Source organism: Ahaetulla prasina, chromosome 4 (genome assembly GCF_028640845.1).
Source record: "Ahaetulla prasina isolate Xishuangbanna chromosome 4, ASM2864084v1, whole genome shotgun sequence".
NCBI lineage: Eukaryota > Metazoa > Chordata > Lepidosauria > Squamata > Colubridae > Ahaetulla > Ahaetulla prasina.
In genome coordinates this window covers 120,781,701-120,796,322 of record NC_080542.1, presented here as the reverse complement: position 1 = coordinate 120,796,322, position 14,622 = coordinate 120,781,701, and the positions used below count along the sequence as shown (strand labels likewise).

Genomic DNA, 14,622 nt, shown 5'->3' with positions numbered 1-14,622 from the left:
TGGTGCCCTTTAGCTATGATTAACCCTTCTCTAAACCTTTTCTTTTATGTACACTGAGAGCATATGCACCAAGACAAATTCCTTGTGTGTCCAATCACACTTGGCCAATAAAAATTCTATTCTATTCTATTCTAAGAAAATAGAGTGATTGGAAGAACAAGGAATCATAGAGAACATGGAAACTGGTCACGTTCCTTTGCAGTCAGCATGTCTTTGGCCCTCTTTCTGAAATCCCCATTAATTGCCTTGAGACACTTTGGGTTACTATGTCCCAAGAAATTCTGATCTAAGCAATCCAATCAAGGTAACAACTATTATTAGCCTAAAACAGTGAGGTTAGAATTTGGCATAAATTCCTTCAGTTATTTTGGCAAAGATTTTTTGAAGCTTTTTGATAAAGTTTTTTTTTTTTTGGTCATTGCCTCCTTCCTAGGATTGAGAGGCAATGACAAGCTCAAAGTGCCTCAGATGGCTTTGTGTCTAAGGTGAGATTAGAACTCACTGTTTCTCAGTTTCTAGAATGATGCCTTAATCACTACTCCAAACTAGCTGCCTAACTGTCTTTTAGACTAGTTTATAGGTGAGCTATAGGAATTGATATTATTACCTTGAAATTTAATTGAATTATAATAAAGGAAGAACTTAGATTCTTTGACACAATACTGTTAAAGAGTGATCATAAGATAATAGCCTAATCAGATTGTCACTTGGCCTGATGCCTGATTCAGATATATAGCTTTTATAATCCTAAATTGATTTAGGGCAAGGTTTCCTAAAGTGTAACCTGAATGTACCCCTGAATATTGATGGATTATCCAAGGGATTGATAAATGTCTGATAGTCATAAATAAATCACTAAATGTCTGGTGATTGATAAATGATGAAAAATCAATTCGGATCAATTAATTTTGTGGGGTTTCTGTAGCACTCCATGCTAGTCCCTAGTCTTGATGTTGAGGTGGCTACTTGCAACAGAATTGCTCAGTGTTGGCTGAGAAGTATCATATTTTATGCAGATATAAGTTTGAAGTGGGTATTTTCAATTGGTGCAGTGGTTAAGGTGTTGAACTAGAAACTAGGAGGCTGTGAGCATAAAGTCTCTCTTAGGCATGAATGCTGACTGGCTAACTTTGGGCCAGTCACTCTTTCTCATCTCAATTCAGCTCATTCACCTCACCTTTATTTATTTCAGAAAATTTACCCTCTGTGATTTTGGGCAGCTTACAAAGATAAAAATATCTTATAAATATAATAAAAAACAATAACCCCCATCCTCGGGCATCAACAATCAGTCAAATAAGCCACTTGATGGGCTATATCTCAGCTTGGGTTACCAGGCCTGTTGGTAAAACTAAGTATTCAGGGCCTTGCAATTAAGTGTCAAAGTTAACCCAGTTTTATTTCTGTGGGGATGATGTTCCACAGGGAGGGAGCTACTATGGAGAAGTCCCTTCTTTTTGATCCCACTAGATAAACCTCCTTAGGAAAGGGGACCTGCAGCAATCCTTGATCAGATAGAGATGACCGCTAGAAGATAGTCCTTCAAATAACCTTCCCCAAGCTATGTAGGCTTCGGGCAGGTTAAAAGTTTAAAGGTGAGAACTAGCACCTTAAATTGGACCTGGAAGCAAATTGGCAGACAATGCAGCTGCTGCAGGAGAGATTACAGATGTGCACAACTAGTCCTACACAAAAGCTTCTGGATATTTTTCAAGAGCAGCTCCATAAAGAGCATGTTTTGATAGTCAAGATGGGGATTTGTGCCTAGGGCATGAATGACAGTGAACAGGGATTGTTGGTCCAGGAAAAGGATTGTGTTGTAGACTGGTGATAGATGATGTTGTATCCCTCATCCCCTGTTGAGAGAGGGCTATTCAGTTTTGACATAGATTGCCTCTTTGATCTCTGTTTCAAACCAGAGGTCTCTCTGTCTAAAATGTGGACTTTGCTTCTTCAAAAGAGTGGTCTTTGTCTTTTAAAGGCAAATGGCCTGCTGCATTTTATCCTGATGGGCTTGTTCTCCTATATTGTGCCATGTTGCATTTATGAAGTGGTTATTTTGTTTCTCCAATGTACAGATCTGCACATGGCTCACTGCATTGTACTGCTTGTACCACATTGCTCAGTTTGTGTCTGAGTGTTTTATCCTTGGGGTGGATAAGCTTCTGCCTTAGTGTATTCTTAGGTTTGAAGTGTGCATATATGTTGTGCTGGCTGAAGATCCTTCTGAGCTTTCCTGATATTCCTGCAATGTATGGAATGACAATAGTGCTTTGTGTCAAGGTTCCAGAAAAACCTCTTCTGCATAAAGAAAACTCAGAAGCCATTGTCTTTAAGAGTTCTTTACTAGCATGAGGAAACTGGCACACAATGAGTGAAATTCCAAAACTGAACTTCCGGATTCTTTTCCCAGTTATACAAACCCCAAGAGTCCCACCCCCCTGACCCCTTTGATGGTCACATGGTCCCACGTTCTCCTAGTTCATTTGAATATCTTTTCACCACTCTTCCTGCAGATGTGAACACCATCCGACCTTGACCGCCTGAAGAATGTTACCATACCCCTCAGCCCCCCTTCTTCCCCTCAGGGGAAAAATGTGGCAGCGTCTGGAAACCTAAAGTCTAGTATGGTTTCCAGGCCTGACAGGCGTCCCCCCTTGGAAAAGGAGCTATATCCTAGGAAAGAAAACAAAGAGTTGATAAAGAAGAGTGTCAATGGTCTACACTTCCCTTCTACCCCCCCCTCCCCTCTCCAAGAGGTTTTTTAGGTTTGTCACGGAAAGTGTCGTGAAATTGTTTAATCAAAATCATTTACTTTCCAACTTTTGACCCAAGTAGATTCAGATAATGGATATCCCTTCCAGTGGACTAAATATTGTAATTGACCTCTGTATAGTCTAGAGTCAAGGATTTTCTTGATTTCATAGTGGGTTTCACCTTGGATTATCAAGGGTGGTGGGGGAGCGGCAGGTTGAGATCTCAGACCAGACTGTCTAGCAGGTTTTAATAAGCTGGTATGGAATACCGGGTGTACTTTCCCCAACATTCGAGGGAGCTTGAGTTGGACAGTAACGGGATTAATAATTTTTTACAATGGGGAAAGAACCCAAAAATTTTGGACCGAATTTCCTGCTGGGTATTCTCAACCTCAGATACTTCGTAGATAAAAAGACTTTATCTCCAATGCGAAAAGGGGGTTGAAGGGAATGGTGTCTGTCAGCTTGGGCTTTATAATTCCGAGCTGTTACAGCTAAGGCCTTTTTTGTATTTTCCCAACCTTTTTTTAACGAATTCATCCAGTCCGTTAGGGAAACGGAAGTGGGGGGTTGCACAGGGAGTTCAGGCATTGGAACGAAGTCCATGCCAGAGGTTACTTGAAAAGAGGTTAACCCCGTGCTGCTGTGTACAGCATTATTATATACGACTTCTGCAAATGGTAACAAATCTGACCAGTTTTCTTGTTGGTAATTTACATAACACCGTATGTATTGTTCCACCATCGAGTTCAATTTTTCAGCCGCTCCATTGGTCTCCGGATGGAACCCAGAACTAAGTCCTTGAGATGACCCAATGGACTGTAGGAACTCCCTCCAGAACTTGGCTGTGAATTGAACACCCCTGTCGGATATTATCCTTTTAGGAACTCCACGCAGTCTGTAGATGTGTTTGACGAAGAGCTTTGCTAATTTTCTCGCCGATGGCAACCCGTTGCACGCAGTGAAATGGGCCTGTTTAGAGAACAAGTCCACTACGGTCCATATCACTGTATTTCCCCCACTAGATGGGAGTTCAACAATAAAATCCATGGCAATCTCTTCCCAGGGTCTGGTGGGTTTGGCTACGGGTTGTAGGAGTCCAGGGGGTTTCTCTGGTCTGGACTTCATGGTGGCGCAGGTAGCACAGCTCCGGACATAGTCTTCGACATCTGATTTCATTTTTGGCCACCAGAATTGTCTTCTAGCTAAGTGGAGAGTCTTTAAAAATCCAAAGTGACCTCCTAGGTGAGAGTCGTGGCTTCTCTGTAGTATAGGCAGCCGCATAGCAACGGGTACATAAATCTTGGTTCCCTTCCAGGGTATCCCATCCTTTAAGGTGAGGTGTGGCAAGTTTTCTTTAAACCAAGCATCGTCAGTGAGTGCTAATTTTAATTCCGCTAGTAGTTTATTTGGTGGGATGTTAGTACTACGGCGTGAATGCGGTCGAGTAAGTGCTTGGCTGGCCGGTTCGCTATCGGGAATCATCGCATGTATTACCTCTTCGCGTTGGCTGTCAAATTGTGGTTTCCTAGATAGGGCGTCAGCCAGGAGATTTTGGTCGCCGGGGATGTATTTGAGGGTGAAATGGAACCGGTTGAAAAACTGAGCCCATCGAACTTGTTTGGGAGAAAGCTTTCAAGGGGTTTTTAAGTATTCGAGGTTTTTGTGGAAAAGAATGGTTCTTTTCCCCCTTCAAGGAAGTGTCTCCAGGAGAGGAGTGCCCAGCACACTGCAAAGGCTTCCTTTTCCCAAACTGTCCATCTGCGTTCAGTGTCTGTCAGTTTTTTAGACACGTACGTGCAGGGCATTAGATTGTTGTCGGTATTTCGTTGTAATAAGACAGAATTGTTAAAAACTGGACCATTACTACTGCTACATCACTTGCATCAGCTTGGACCACAAAAGGTTTATTTGGGTCCGGGTGTTGAAGAATTGGTTCCATGGAGAATAGGCATTTCAGGTGTTCAAAGGAACGTTGGCAGTCCATTGTCCAAGGTAGGGGTTGGGTAGGTTTGGGTTTGGCGGGTAATGGTCCAGTTTTTAACAATTCTGTTAATGGTAGAGCTGCTTCTGTGAAAGAAGGAATGAATTTGCAGTAAAAATTTGCGAATCCCAAGAAACTTTGAAGTTGCTTACGTGTGCGTGGCGGTTACCAATCCAACACTGCTTTTACTTTTCCTGGGTCCATTTCGATACCTTTGTTTGATATCCGGTAACCTAGGTAGTCTAGGGATTCCTTATGGAATTCGCATTTGGAAAGTTTGACATATAGTTTGGCCGCTAGGAGCTTTTTAAGGACTTGTCTGACCAATTTGATGTGTTCTTCGATATTGTTTGTGTAGATAAGAATATCATCTAAGTAGACAAGAACTCCATTGTAGAGGTGGGGGTGCAGGGTTTCATTAATTAGTTGCATAAAAACAGCTGGAGCTCCTTGGAGGCCAAAAGGCATGACACGGTATTGGAAACTGCCCAAGGGGCAGTTGAAAGCCGTTTTCCATTCATCACCTTCCTTGATGCGGACCCGGTAATAGGCTTCCCTTAAATCCAATCTGGTGAAAATTTTGCCTTTTGATAAGTGGTTCAACAAATCGTGCATAAGTGGTAAAGGGTATGTGTTTTGTATGCAAATTGCATTGATATTTTTGAAGTCAATATACAATCTAAGCAAACCATCTTTCTTTTGTTTAAATAGCACAGGCGCAGCTACAGGTGATTTTGCTGGTTCAATGAACCCTCTGGCTAGGTTAGTGTCAATGTATTTTCTTAGTTCAGACATTTCGGCTGGTGTCATTGAATACATTTTGGGTTTTGGTAATTTTGCCCCCGGGTGCAATTCAATTGCGCAATCAGTTTGTCGGTGGGGGGGTAAGAGGGTACATTCATCCTCGCTAAAAACGTCTGATAAATCCATGTATGCTTTAGGGATGCGTGGTTCATTAGGAGATGGATTGGATATGGTGGTTGTTGGTTCCCTCTGGTGGTCATTTTGGATAAGGGTTTTTTTTTCGATAGGGGGAATTGGGTTTAAGGGTCTGAAAGTCCATATAATTTTCCTGAATCCATCCTCCCATTTGATTGTGGGTTCCCATTTGTCCAGCCAAGCTAAACCCAGGATGATGGATTCTGACATCTTTGGAATTACTATGAATCTTATAAGTTCATTATGGGCTCCAATTTCTAAGCGAACCAGTTGTGTGATTTGGGTTGCTGGAACGCCACCAATCAAGGTTCCATCTACTTGGTGGAATTTAATTGGGTGTTTCAAGGGGAATGTTTTTATACGGAGTTGGGCGACCGTAGAGGTTGAAATTAGGCATCTGGTGCATCCTGTGTCCACAATAGCCTCTAAATCTTTTTTGGCCCCTCCCCCTGGAATTACTAAGTTTACTTTGATAGCAAATGGAGGAATGGGTGCACTCACCATTGGGTCGTTTTCTGCTTGGTTTGAGTCGTCAGGAGGTGAATTAGATGACGGAAGGTCAGTAGGGAGGTTTATGGCTTGTCTCGCAAAGTGACTGGTATTCGGATTCCTTTGAGGGGGTCTGCGTGGTTGGGTAGCAGTTGGTGGGCGATACTGTGGGAGGGGTGTTGGGGCTAGGCAAACTGACGCCCGATGCCCTAGTTTTCAACAACGGTAGCATTTGATTATTGTTGAAGGCTGAAAGGTGGAGGGTATGGTTGGTCTTAGGAGGGAGGGTCTTGTAGGTGGTCATTGTGGAGTTGTAGTTGGTGATTGGCTTTGGAGGGGGTTGAATTCTCTGTCCAGAGCGATGGACACGTTGTACCAGTCATTTAGTTGTTCTGGGATTCCTCTGGTGGAGCAGGCTTTTCTGATGTTTTGATCAATCGCGTTTTTGAAGTAGTGGAGGATGATGGGATCTGGCCAATGTCTAAGATTGCCAGCAACCCTTCTGAAATCCCATACAAATTGCTTTAGGGGCTTGTTACCTTGCTTCATTGTTTTTAAGGTGGTTTCACATTCTGCAGTTAGGTCATCATCTTGAAACCGGTTGCAAAGCAGTGCCATAAATGCGTGAACATCATTTAGTTCTGGTGCACGTTCATTGTGTAGCTGAGCTATCCATTCTGAGGCTAGCCCCACGTTCATACCATCCGAGATGGCGTTGATTAGGCTTCTTTCTGATGGGTATTGATGTCTATATTGTTCAACGTAAGCCTCAATTCTGCTGAGAAAGTAAGCCAGGTGGTGTGGATTCCCATCAAAGGTTGGTTTGAAAGGGGGAGGGGTTGGGTGAGGGGGTGCAGGTGGGTTTAGCTGGCCTGCTTGCGGTTGAAGAGGGGTTTGGGGGATGGCTGTTGCTGTTGTAGCTGGTTGCTGAGTTGTGAAGGGGGGTGGAATTCCCCCTGGCTGCTGAGAAGGAAGTCCTTGAAATGCTTCAGCTGCCGGGGCAAATATCGGCCTGGGGCCCCCAGGAAAGAAAGGTGCTGAACTGGCTGGTTGCCATTGGTATTGGATCCATCCTTGTCCAGGATAAAATGCCCAACCAGGAGGAATAGAAGCAGCTGGAGGCAGCGTAGGCCTCTGTTGGCGGGAAAAGTCAATTGGAGGGGGGAGTTGCGATTCCCCCCAAGTCCCTGGTGCTGCCTGAACTCCCTGCCGTCTGAAGGAGGGAAGGGAGGTCCTCCTGCGTTCATCAGAATGGCTTTGAGCTTCAGTAATTTCTCCCTCTCTGGTGGGAGGGAAGGTGAATTTAGGCTGAGCTAAAGGCTCTCGAAGTGGGTGAGCCGAGCTTATACGAGGCCTCACTTCCAAACGCTCAAAAGTTTCAGGGAGGTCTAATAGGGACTGGGATTTCAGGGGATTTCTCAGGTCCCAATCCAGTGACTCTCCTGATTCTCCGGGTTTTACTATCCTCCAGTGAGGTTGAGAAGAGGGAGGGGGCTCTCCATTCCGCCCCGGGGAAATGTTTTCTCCCGAACGACAGCTTACCCATGAATCAGAGTCTTTGGGCTGTGCTCCAAGCTGACAAGCAGGCTCTACCACTTCGGGTTTTGGAGTCATATCTTCCGGCGGGAAGTAGGTGATTTCAACTAAATTGTCAGATTCAAGCTTCTCTGCTACTTCTACGTTTTCAGCTTGCTGCCCTTCCATCTTCACTGGGTCTTTGCACCGCTGTGGAGGTTGCGGAGGCTGGGGCCCAGCACCCCCCTAATGGGCCCCCTCTGAGCGGAGGAGAGGGTACCGTTAGCAAAAGAAAATTAGGAGTTTTGGAATAATGTCAAGGTTCCAGAAAAACCTCTTCTGCATAAAGAAAACTCAGAAGCCATTGTCTTTAAGAGTTCTTTACTAGCATGAGGAAACTGGCACACGATGAGTGAAATTCCAAAACTGAACTTCCGGATTCTTTTCCCAGTTATACAAACCCCAAGAGTCCCACCCCCCTGACCCCTTTGATGGTCACATGGTCCCACGTTCTCCTAGTTCATTCGAATATCTTCTCCCCACTCTTCCTGCAGATGTGAACACCATCCGACCTTGACCGCCTGAAGAATGTTACCATACCCCTCAGCCCCCCTTCTTCCCCTCAGGGGAAAAATGTGGCAGTGTCTGGAAACCTAAAGTCTAGTATGGTTTCCAGGCCTGACACCTTGTTTATTGTTTTCTTCTTTATATGCTATGGAGGAGCTCCTGCTAGGTCTTTTTTTGGGATGTGATGAAGGCTCACTTGGGATAGTCACATGTTCTGAGTGCTTCCTTGATGTGTTTTAGTTCTTTTTCTTTCCCATCTTTGTTGGTAGGCAGGCCTTCAGCTTACTGGTGAGGATTCTGATAAATCCCATTTTGTGCTCCAGTGGGTGGTAAGAATCAAAATGTAAATATTGATCTCTGCGTGGGGGTTTTCTGTAAACTTCAGAGTTAAGGCTTCTGTCTTCCTTAATGTGTAAAAGTGAAAATATCAAATATAAAGTTAGAGAGTTATTTGAAAAGATAAATAATATGAGCCATAAGGGGAAACAAACAACTACAGATAGTTCTTGATTTACAACAATTTACTTGACTGTTCGAAGTTATAACAGCACTGAAAAAAAAAGACTTACGACTATTTCTCTCTTTCAAACTTTGCAGCATCCTCATTATAACATGACCAAAATTCAGATGCTTGGCAACTGACATTTTTATGATGGTTGCAGTATCCTGGGTCATGCGATCACCTTTTGCAACCTTCTAACAAGCAAAATCAATAGGAAAGCTAGATTCACATAACAATCATGTTTCTAACTTAACAACTGCAGTGATTCACTTAACAACTGTGGGAAGAAAGGTTGTAAAATAAGGCAAAATTCACTTTACAAATGTCTGATTTAGCAATAGAAATTTTGAGTTCAATTATGGTCGTAAGTCAAAGACTATATAGTGTTAATGCTAATTTGTAATGAGATATATTACTATGCATTTAGGCCTATGCAAGGAAGAAAGTTGAAAGGAAAACTTGGTATGAGGCATATGACTTTTGTAAACAAATTGGAGGAGACCTGGCTTCTATTCATAATAAGCTAGAGGAAAACCTATTAAGCCAACTGTGAGTATAATAAACTGCTTACTTCTTATATCTTAAGACAGAAACATTCCTGGCAAAGGGCTTATTGGAGCACTGAATTCATCATCATGGAATATATAACTAGTGAAAAATTCATAAATATATATATATTCATTCTGAAGTATTTTGCATGTAGTTAAGATTTCTCTCAAAGTACTCTAGTTAGAGTTCCAGTTCAGTGAGAAAGAAAAAGATCATGATTTTGCTGATCATCATCGTTAAAAAAATAGAAAAGAAACTCCAGTGGGTATAACAGAAATAAGAAAGAATGGTCAGTCATAATCATTATCATCTCAATAAAGATGATAGGAAGGCTTCTGGTATTATCCTGCACATGACTACCTAAATAAATTCCATTGTAGTCCTAAGAACTTATTCCCACTTAAGTAGGTATCTATCATATTACAGCTGTAATAGCGTATGTCATATTTAAGAGATTAGTTATTACTGGGGGTTATTCACTTGCTGACATGCTTATATTCTATGTGAAAAAGAAAACACAGACAGAAAATGCAGTGTTGTATTTCAACAAGACACATGCATAAAATATATTTTAACAAATTTGCTTGTTACATTTTAGATCACAATCAGAAAATACCTGGATGGGTTTGCGAATTTCAGACTCTAGCACAGGATACACTTGGACTGATGGGTCTCCTGTAAGTAAATGATTAACATGCATAGTTTATAATGGAATTATTATCTGAAATTTCTGGTATTTTTAATATTTATGAAGTACAACAGATATGCTCATCCCCTTCAAGCCATGGCCTGCTTCAGGGGTGGGTTCTACTTATCTTTACTACTGGTTCACAATGGGAGTATGCGCGCTTCTGCGCATGCGCAGATTGTCTATGTCAACATCCAGGTCGGTGGGCGGAGCCTCCCATTGGTTTTACTACCGGTTTGCAAGAACCGGACCGAACTGGGAGCAACTCATCCCTTAGCCTGCTTGGAACCTGGCTGCACAAGTGGCAGGTGAGCAGATGAGTGCATGAAATTCCATTTGTGCTAAACCGTGCCGTCCTCCCCGGCCACCACCACCGACTCTGTCACCTCTATTACTGTTCCACAGAGCCAGAAAGATTGGGGACTGGTAGAGCACAGGTATTAATAATATTTTTTGTAGTGATTTAACAGTAACAGTATTCTAAGTGTTAAACCCAGTGTTTATTAAAACAAGTATTAAAAATGTTAATATAATATGCTGTTGATATTTGACCCAATTTAGATTATACTGATAGTTTATCTGAGTTACCTCAGAGTGCTATTGAAAAAAGTTTTGATTGCATTGTTGATACAGAAACTGATGAACTACCTGAAATCTTTCATTCCACATACTACTAATGTTTCCTTTATCCATTTTTGCTGGAATGACAGGACCTCCAGCTAATTAAGAACAATTGAGTGTCCTTAAGCACCATGTTTGGTTTTGGACTAACACCCACAACTTTGAGCTGAAGGTCAAATTTGGGATGTATTCTTAATAGTCATAAAAGGACAAGTGGGAGATGATAAGATAGAATACATAATTCATAGGCATTAGTGTGTTATGTTTATGACTACTGCTGTTACTCTTATTGTCCACCCTTTGAGCCACTTGATACTGGTGGTGCCAGATGAAGTGGTACCAAATGAAGCAGATGGTCTTGCATTACGTTTAAAGAGCAACAAAAGCAGAGGCCATGGTGGCTGACTAGGTATCACGATGTCTGAGTTCCTTGTTTAGTTCTTTATTACAATCAGTGGTAGATTGCTACCGGTCTGACAGTTCTTAAGAACCATTGACAAAAATCTGGCCAAGTTCGCAGAACCGGTAATGATGCCCAGCTGGCCATGCCCTTGAACTGGTTCCCTTGGCCAAAGAGGTTGTAAAAAAAAGGTTTTAAAAGGCATCTCTGGCAATTCCAGATGAATTGCCTGATTACCAGAACTTTTAAAAAACATGGTTTTTGGTACCTCTTATTGTTTTGTGTATTATTTTTATTATTTTTTGTTATTGGCCATGTCCACCCAGTCACATGACTGCCAAGCCACTCTCGCCCAGTCACATGACCACCAAGCCATGCCCAGTGTCACATGACCATCAAGCCATGCACACAAAATAAGCCATGCCCACAGAACCGGTAGTAAAAAAATTTAGAACCCACCCCTGGTTACAACGTAAGGAACTTTGGAAGGAATTAATTACATGGAACAATTTCAGTGTAGTTTTAGGTCTGGAAGTGGAACTGAGACATATTAGATATACTTGTACATGATTTTGGCAAGGCATGATGGGGAATTGCAATCTTGTTGATATTACTTGACTTCTCAGTGGCCTTTAATTACCATCAACTAAGGTATCCTTCTGCATCATCTCGGAGGCCTCGGAATGAAGAATACTCTATTGCCATGATCCTTCTTTCTGAGGGAGTTATTCCAGTTGGTGTGTGTGTGTGAGAGAGAGAGAGAGAGAAAGAGGGGAGAAGAGGGAGGGTGGAGGGACAAAGGGAGAGGGAGGGAAGAATGGAGGGAGGGAGAGTTTTCAAACTCTAAATCCTGGATTAGGGTCTTATACCTTCCCTACTTTTATTTAGCATCTACCTGCAACTGGTGGAGGATGTGATCCACCGACACAGGGTTAAAATCATGAGTAAGTTATACACTTTACATCCCAGCCTCTGATTGAATAGCACATTTTCCAGAAGTCTGGAGGTTATTATGTTCTAACAGGGGATGAACATTCTAAATTATTTATTTATTAAGTTTATGTGCCACCCATCTTAAAAACTACTCTGAGTGACTTACAAAATGGTAAAAAGATGAATATAAAACAATTAACTGAGAAGACTTAAATAAGATTTTAGGGATCTTGATCCCAGCATGATGGAGCAGTTTGGAGTTAAGAAGCCAGCTGAGTGCAGGGCTATACTATCTAGTTATGTATGGAATCATACTCCCTTGTTTGGTACTGTTGTCCTTCTTGGCTCATGGATATTGAGGCAATTATAAGGAGGGACTTTTGCACAACTCCGCCTAGTGTCATTTACAGCTTTCTTAGAATGGAAGACACTATTCAGTATTCACAGTCACACACGTCCTGATCTCTCATTTGGATTACTGAAGTGTGCTGTACATGGAACTGCCTTTAAAGACCACACAGAAGCTAGACTTGATCCAGAATGCAGCATCTTGGGGAGTAATGAGTGTATCATTTGTTTTATTTTTCAAATGTTAAAACTGATGGCTTTTAGACAGTAAGTATATTTTAATTTTTACTACAGGTAAACTATGAACCAGTTTTTACTTTCTCTTCCAATGAAAATAAAAAATGCAGAGCACTATGGAGATACATTGGAGCCTGGAAAGCAGCACTATGTTATCAGTATTTTGATTGGTTTTGTCAAATTATAAGAGGTAATATGCTTTTTATTCTCAAGTAGTTTATTCAGAATAACAGAATAACAAAGTTGGAAGAGATCTTGTTCAAACTCCCTGTTCAAATAGGAGACCTTGAATTATTTCAGACAAATGACTATCCAATCTCTTCTTAAAATCCTCCATGATGGAGCTCCTACAACTTCTGGAAGCAAGCCATTCCATTGGTTCATTGTTCTCACTGTCAGGAAATTTTTCCTTAGTTCTAGGTTGGTTCTTTCCTTGGTTAGTTTCCATTCATTTCTTCTTGTCTTGCCTTCAGATGCTTTGGAGAATAGGTTGACCCCCTCTTCTTTGTGGCAGCCCCTCAAATACTGGAACACTGCTTATCATATCATCCCTAGTCCTTCTTTTCACTAGACTAGATATATCTAATTCCTGCAACCATTCTTCATATTATGCCTCCATCCCCATAATCATCTTTGTTGCTCTTCTCTGCACTTTTTCTAGAGTCTTAACACTTTGTTTATATTGTGGTGATCAAAACTGGATGGAATATTCCAAGCAAGTGTGATCTTACCAAGGCACATGATGGTCTCTCTTTCTTTTGATGAAGGATTTTAGAGAATTACAGAATAACAGAGTTGGAAGGGAACTTGGAGGTTTCTAATCCAACCCCTGCTTTATCAGGACATACTATATTCCAGACAAATGGCAGTCCAATCTCTTCTTTAAAAATCTCTAGTGATTGGACACCTATAACAGCTGGAGACAAGGCATTCCACTGATGAATTGTTTTCACTGACAGGAAATCATTGCTGACTCATGCTTAAGTGCTTCTCCCCTAGGATTTCTACATTCTTCTCACCTATTCTATACCTGTGCATTTGATCTTTCTTGCCTAAGTGTAAAACCATACTTTTTTCACCACTGAGTTTTATTTCAACACCATCATTTGTGTTGTAAATGTTGTACCTTTGATGAAGGTATTTTTTTATTTTCTTTTTCTTTTCTTTTTCTTTTCTTTTTCTTTTCTTTTTCTTTTCTTTTTCTTTTCTTTTTCTTTTCTTTTATGTACACTGAGAACTTATGCACCAAAACAAATTCCTTGTGTGTCCAATCACACTTGGCCAATAAAATTCTATTCTATTCTATATTCTATTCTATTTATTTTGTTAGTTAGGACCCATTATTTAAGTCTATTGAGATCATTTTAGATCTTGAGCTTATCTTATGCTAGAGAGAAGTTTCCTGAGAATGGGCTCCAATATGAGTCTGAAAGCTTGGAAGAGTAAATTTCTGGTCCAGGTGACCAACACAGATTGGATCCTATCTTATGGAATGTGGGCTATTCCCTCCCCCCCCCAGCTAGGTGTCATCAGTAAATCTGACACATTTCCTTTCTATCCCTTCATTTAAATCACTTATGAAAATGTTAAAGAATACTGGGCCTAAGACAAAACCTTGGGGTAAAGTTATGAATCCATCTGGTCATGGTAGCAATAACAATAGCTCTTAGATTGACTTATATACCGCTTATATACTTATATACTATACCGCTTATATAGACTTATATACCGCTTTCCAGTGCTTTCCAGCACTCTCTAAGAAGTTTATAGAGTCAGAATATTGCTCCCAACAATTGCGGTCCTCATTTTATCAACTTCAGAAGAATGGAAGGCTGAGTCAATCTTGAACCTGTTAAGATTTGAACTGCCAAATTGCAGTCAGCCAGCAGTCAGCAGAAATAGTCTGCAGGACTGCATTTTAACCGCTGTGCTACCATGGGTCATGCTGTCTATCCTACATTTTTCTATTTTACCAAGAAATAGACTGTGGTCTACTTTGTCAAATACTTCACCGAAGTCCAAATATACTCTATCCACAGAATTTCTCTTGTCCCACTAATTGAATCACTTTGTCAAAGAATGTAGTAAAGGTTT

The 14,622-nt window shown here is 41.3% G+C and overlaps 1 protein-coding gene across 1 annotated transcript in view; it reads left to right on the top strand.

The window, feature by feature from the left end:
• Positions 1 to 14,622, top strand: part of LOC131198224 (macrophage mannose receptor 1-like) — a 68,886-nt gene that overhangs the window by 14,238 nt on the left and 40,026 nt on the right. The window contains exons 13-15 of the mRNA XM_058182717.1: positions 9,180 to 9,301; positions 9,900 to 9,978; positions 12,586 to 12,718. Of these exons, the coding sequence (XP_058038700.1) occupies positions 9,180 to 9,301; positions 9,900 to 9,978; positions 12,586 to 12,718 (334 nt within the window). The remainder of the gene's footprint in view (positions 1 to 9,179; positions 9,302 to 9,899; positions 9,979 to 12,585; positions 12,719 to 14,622) is intronic.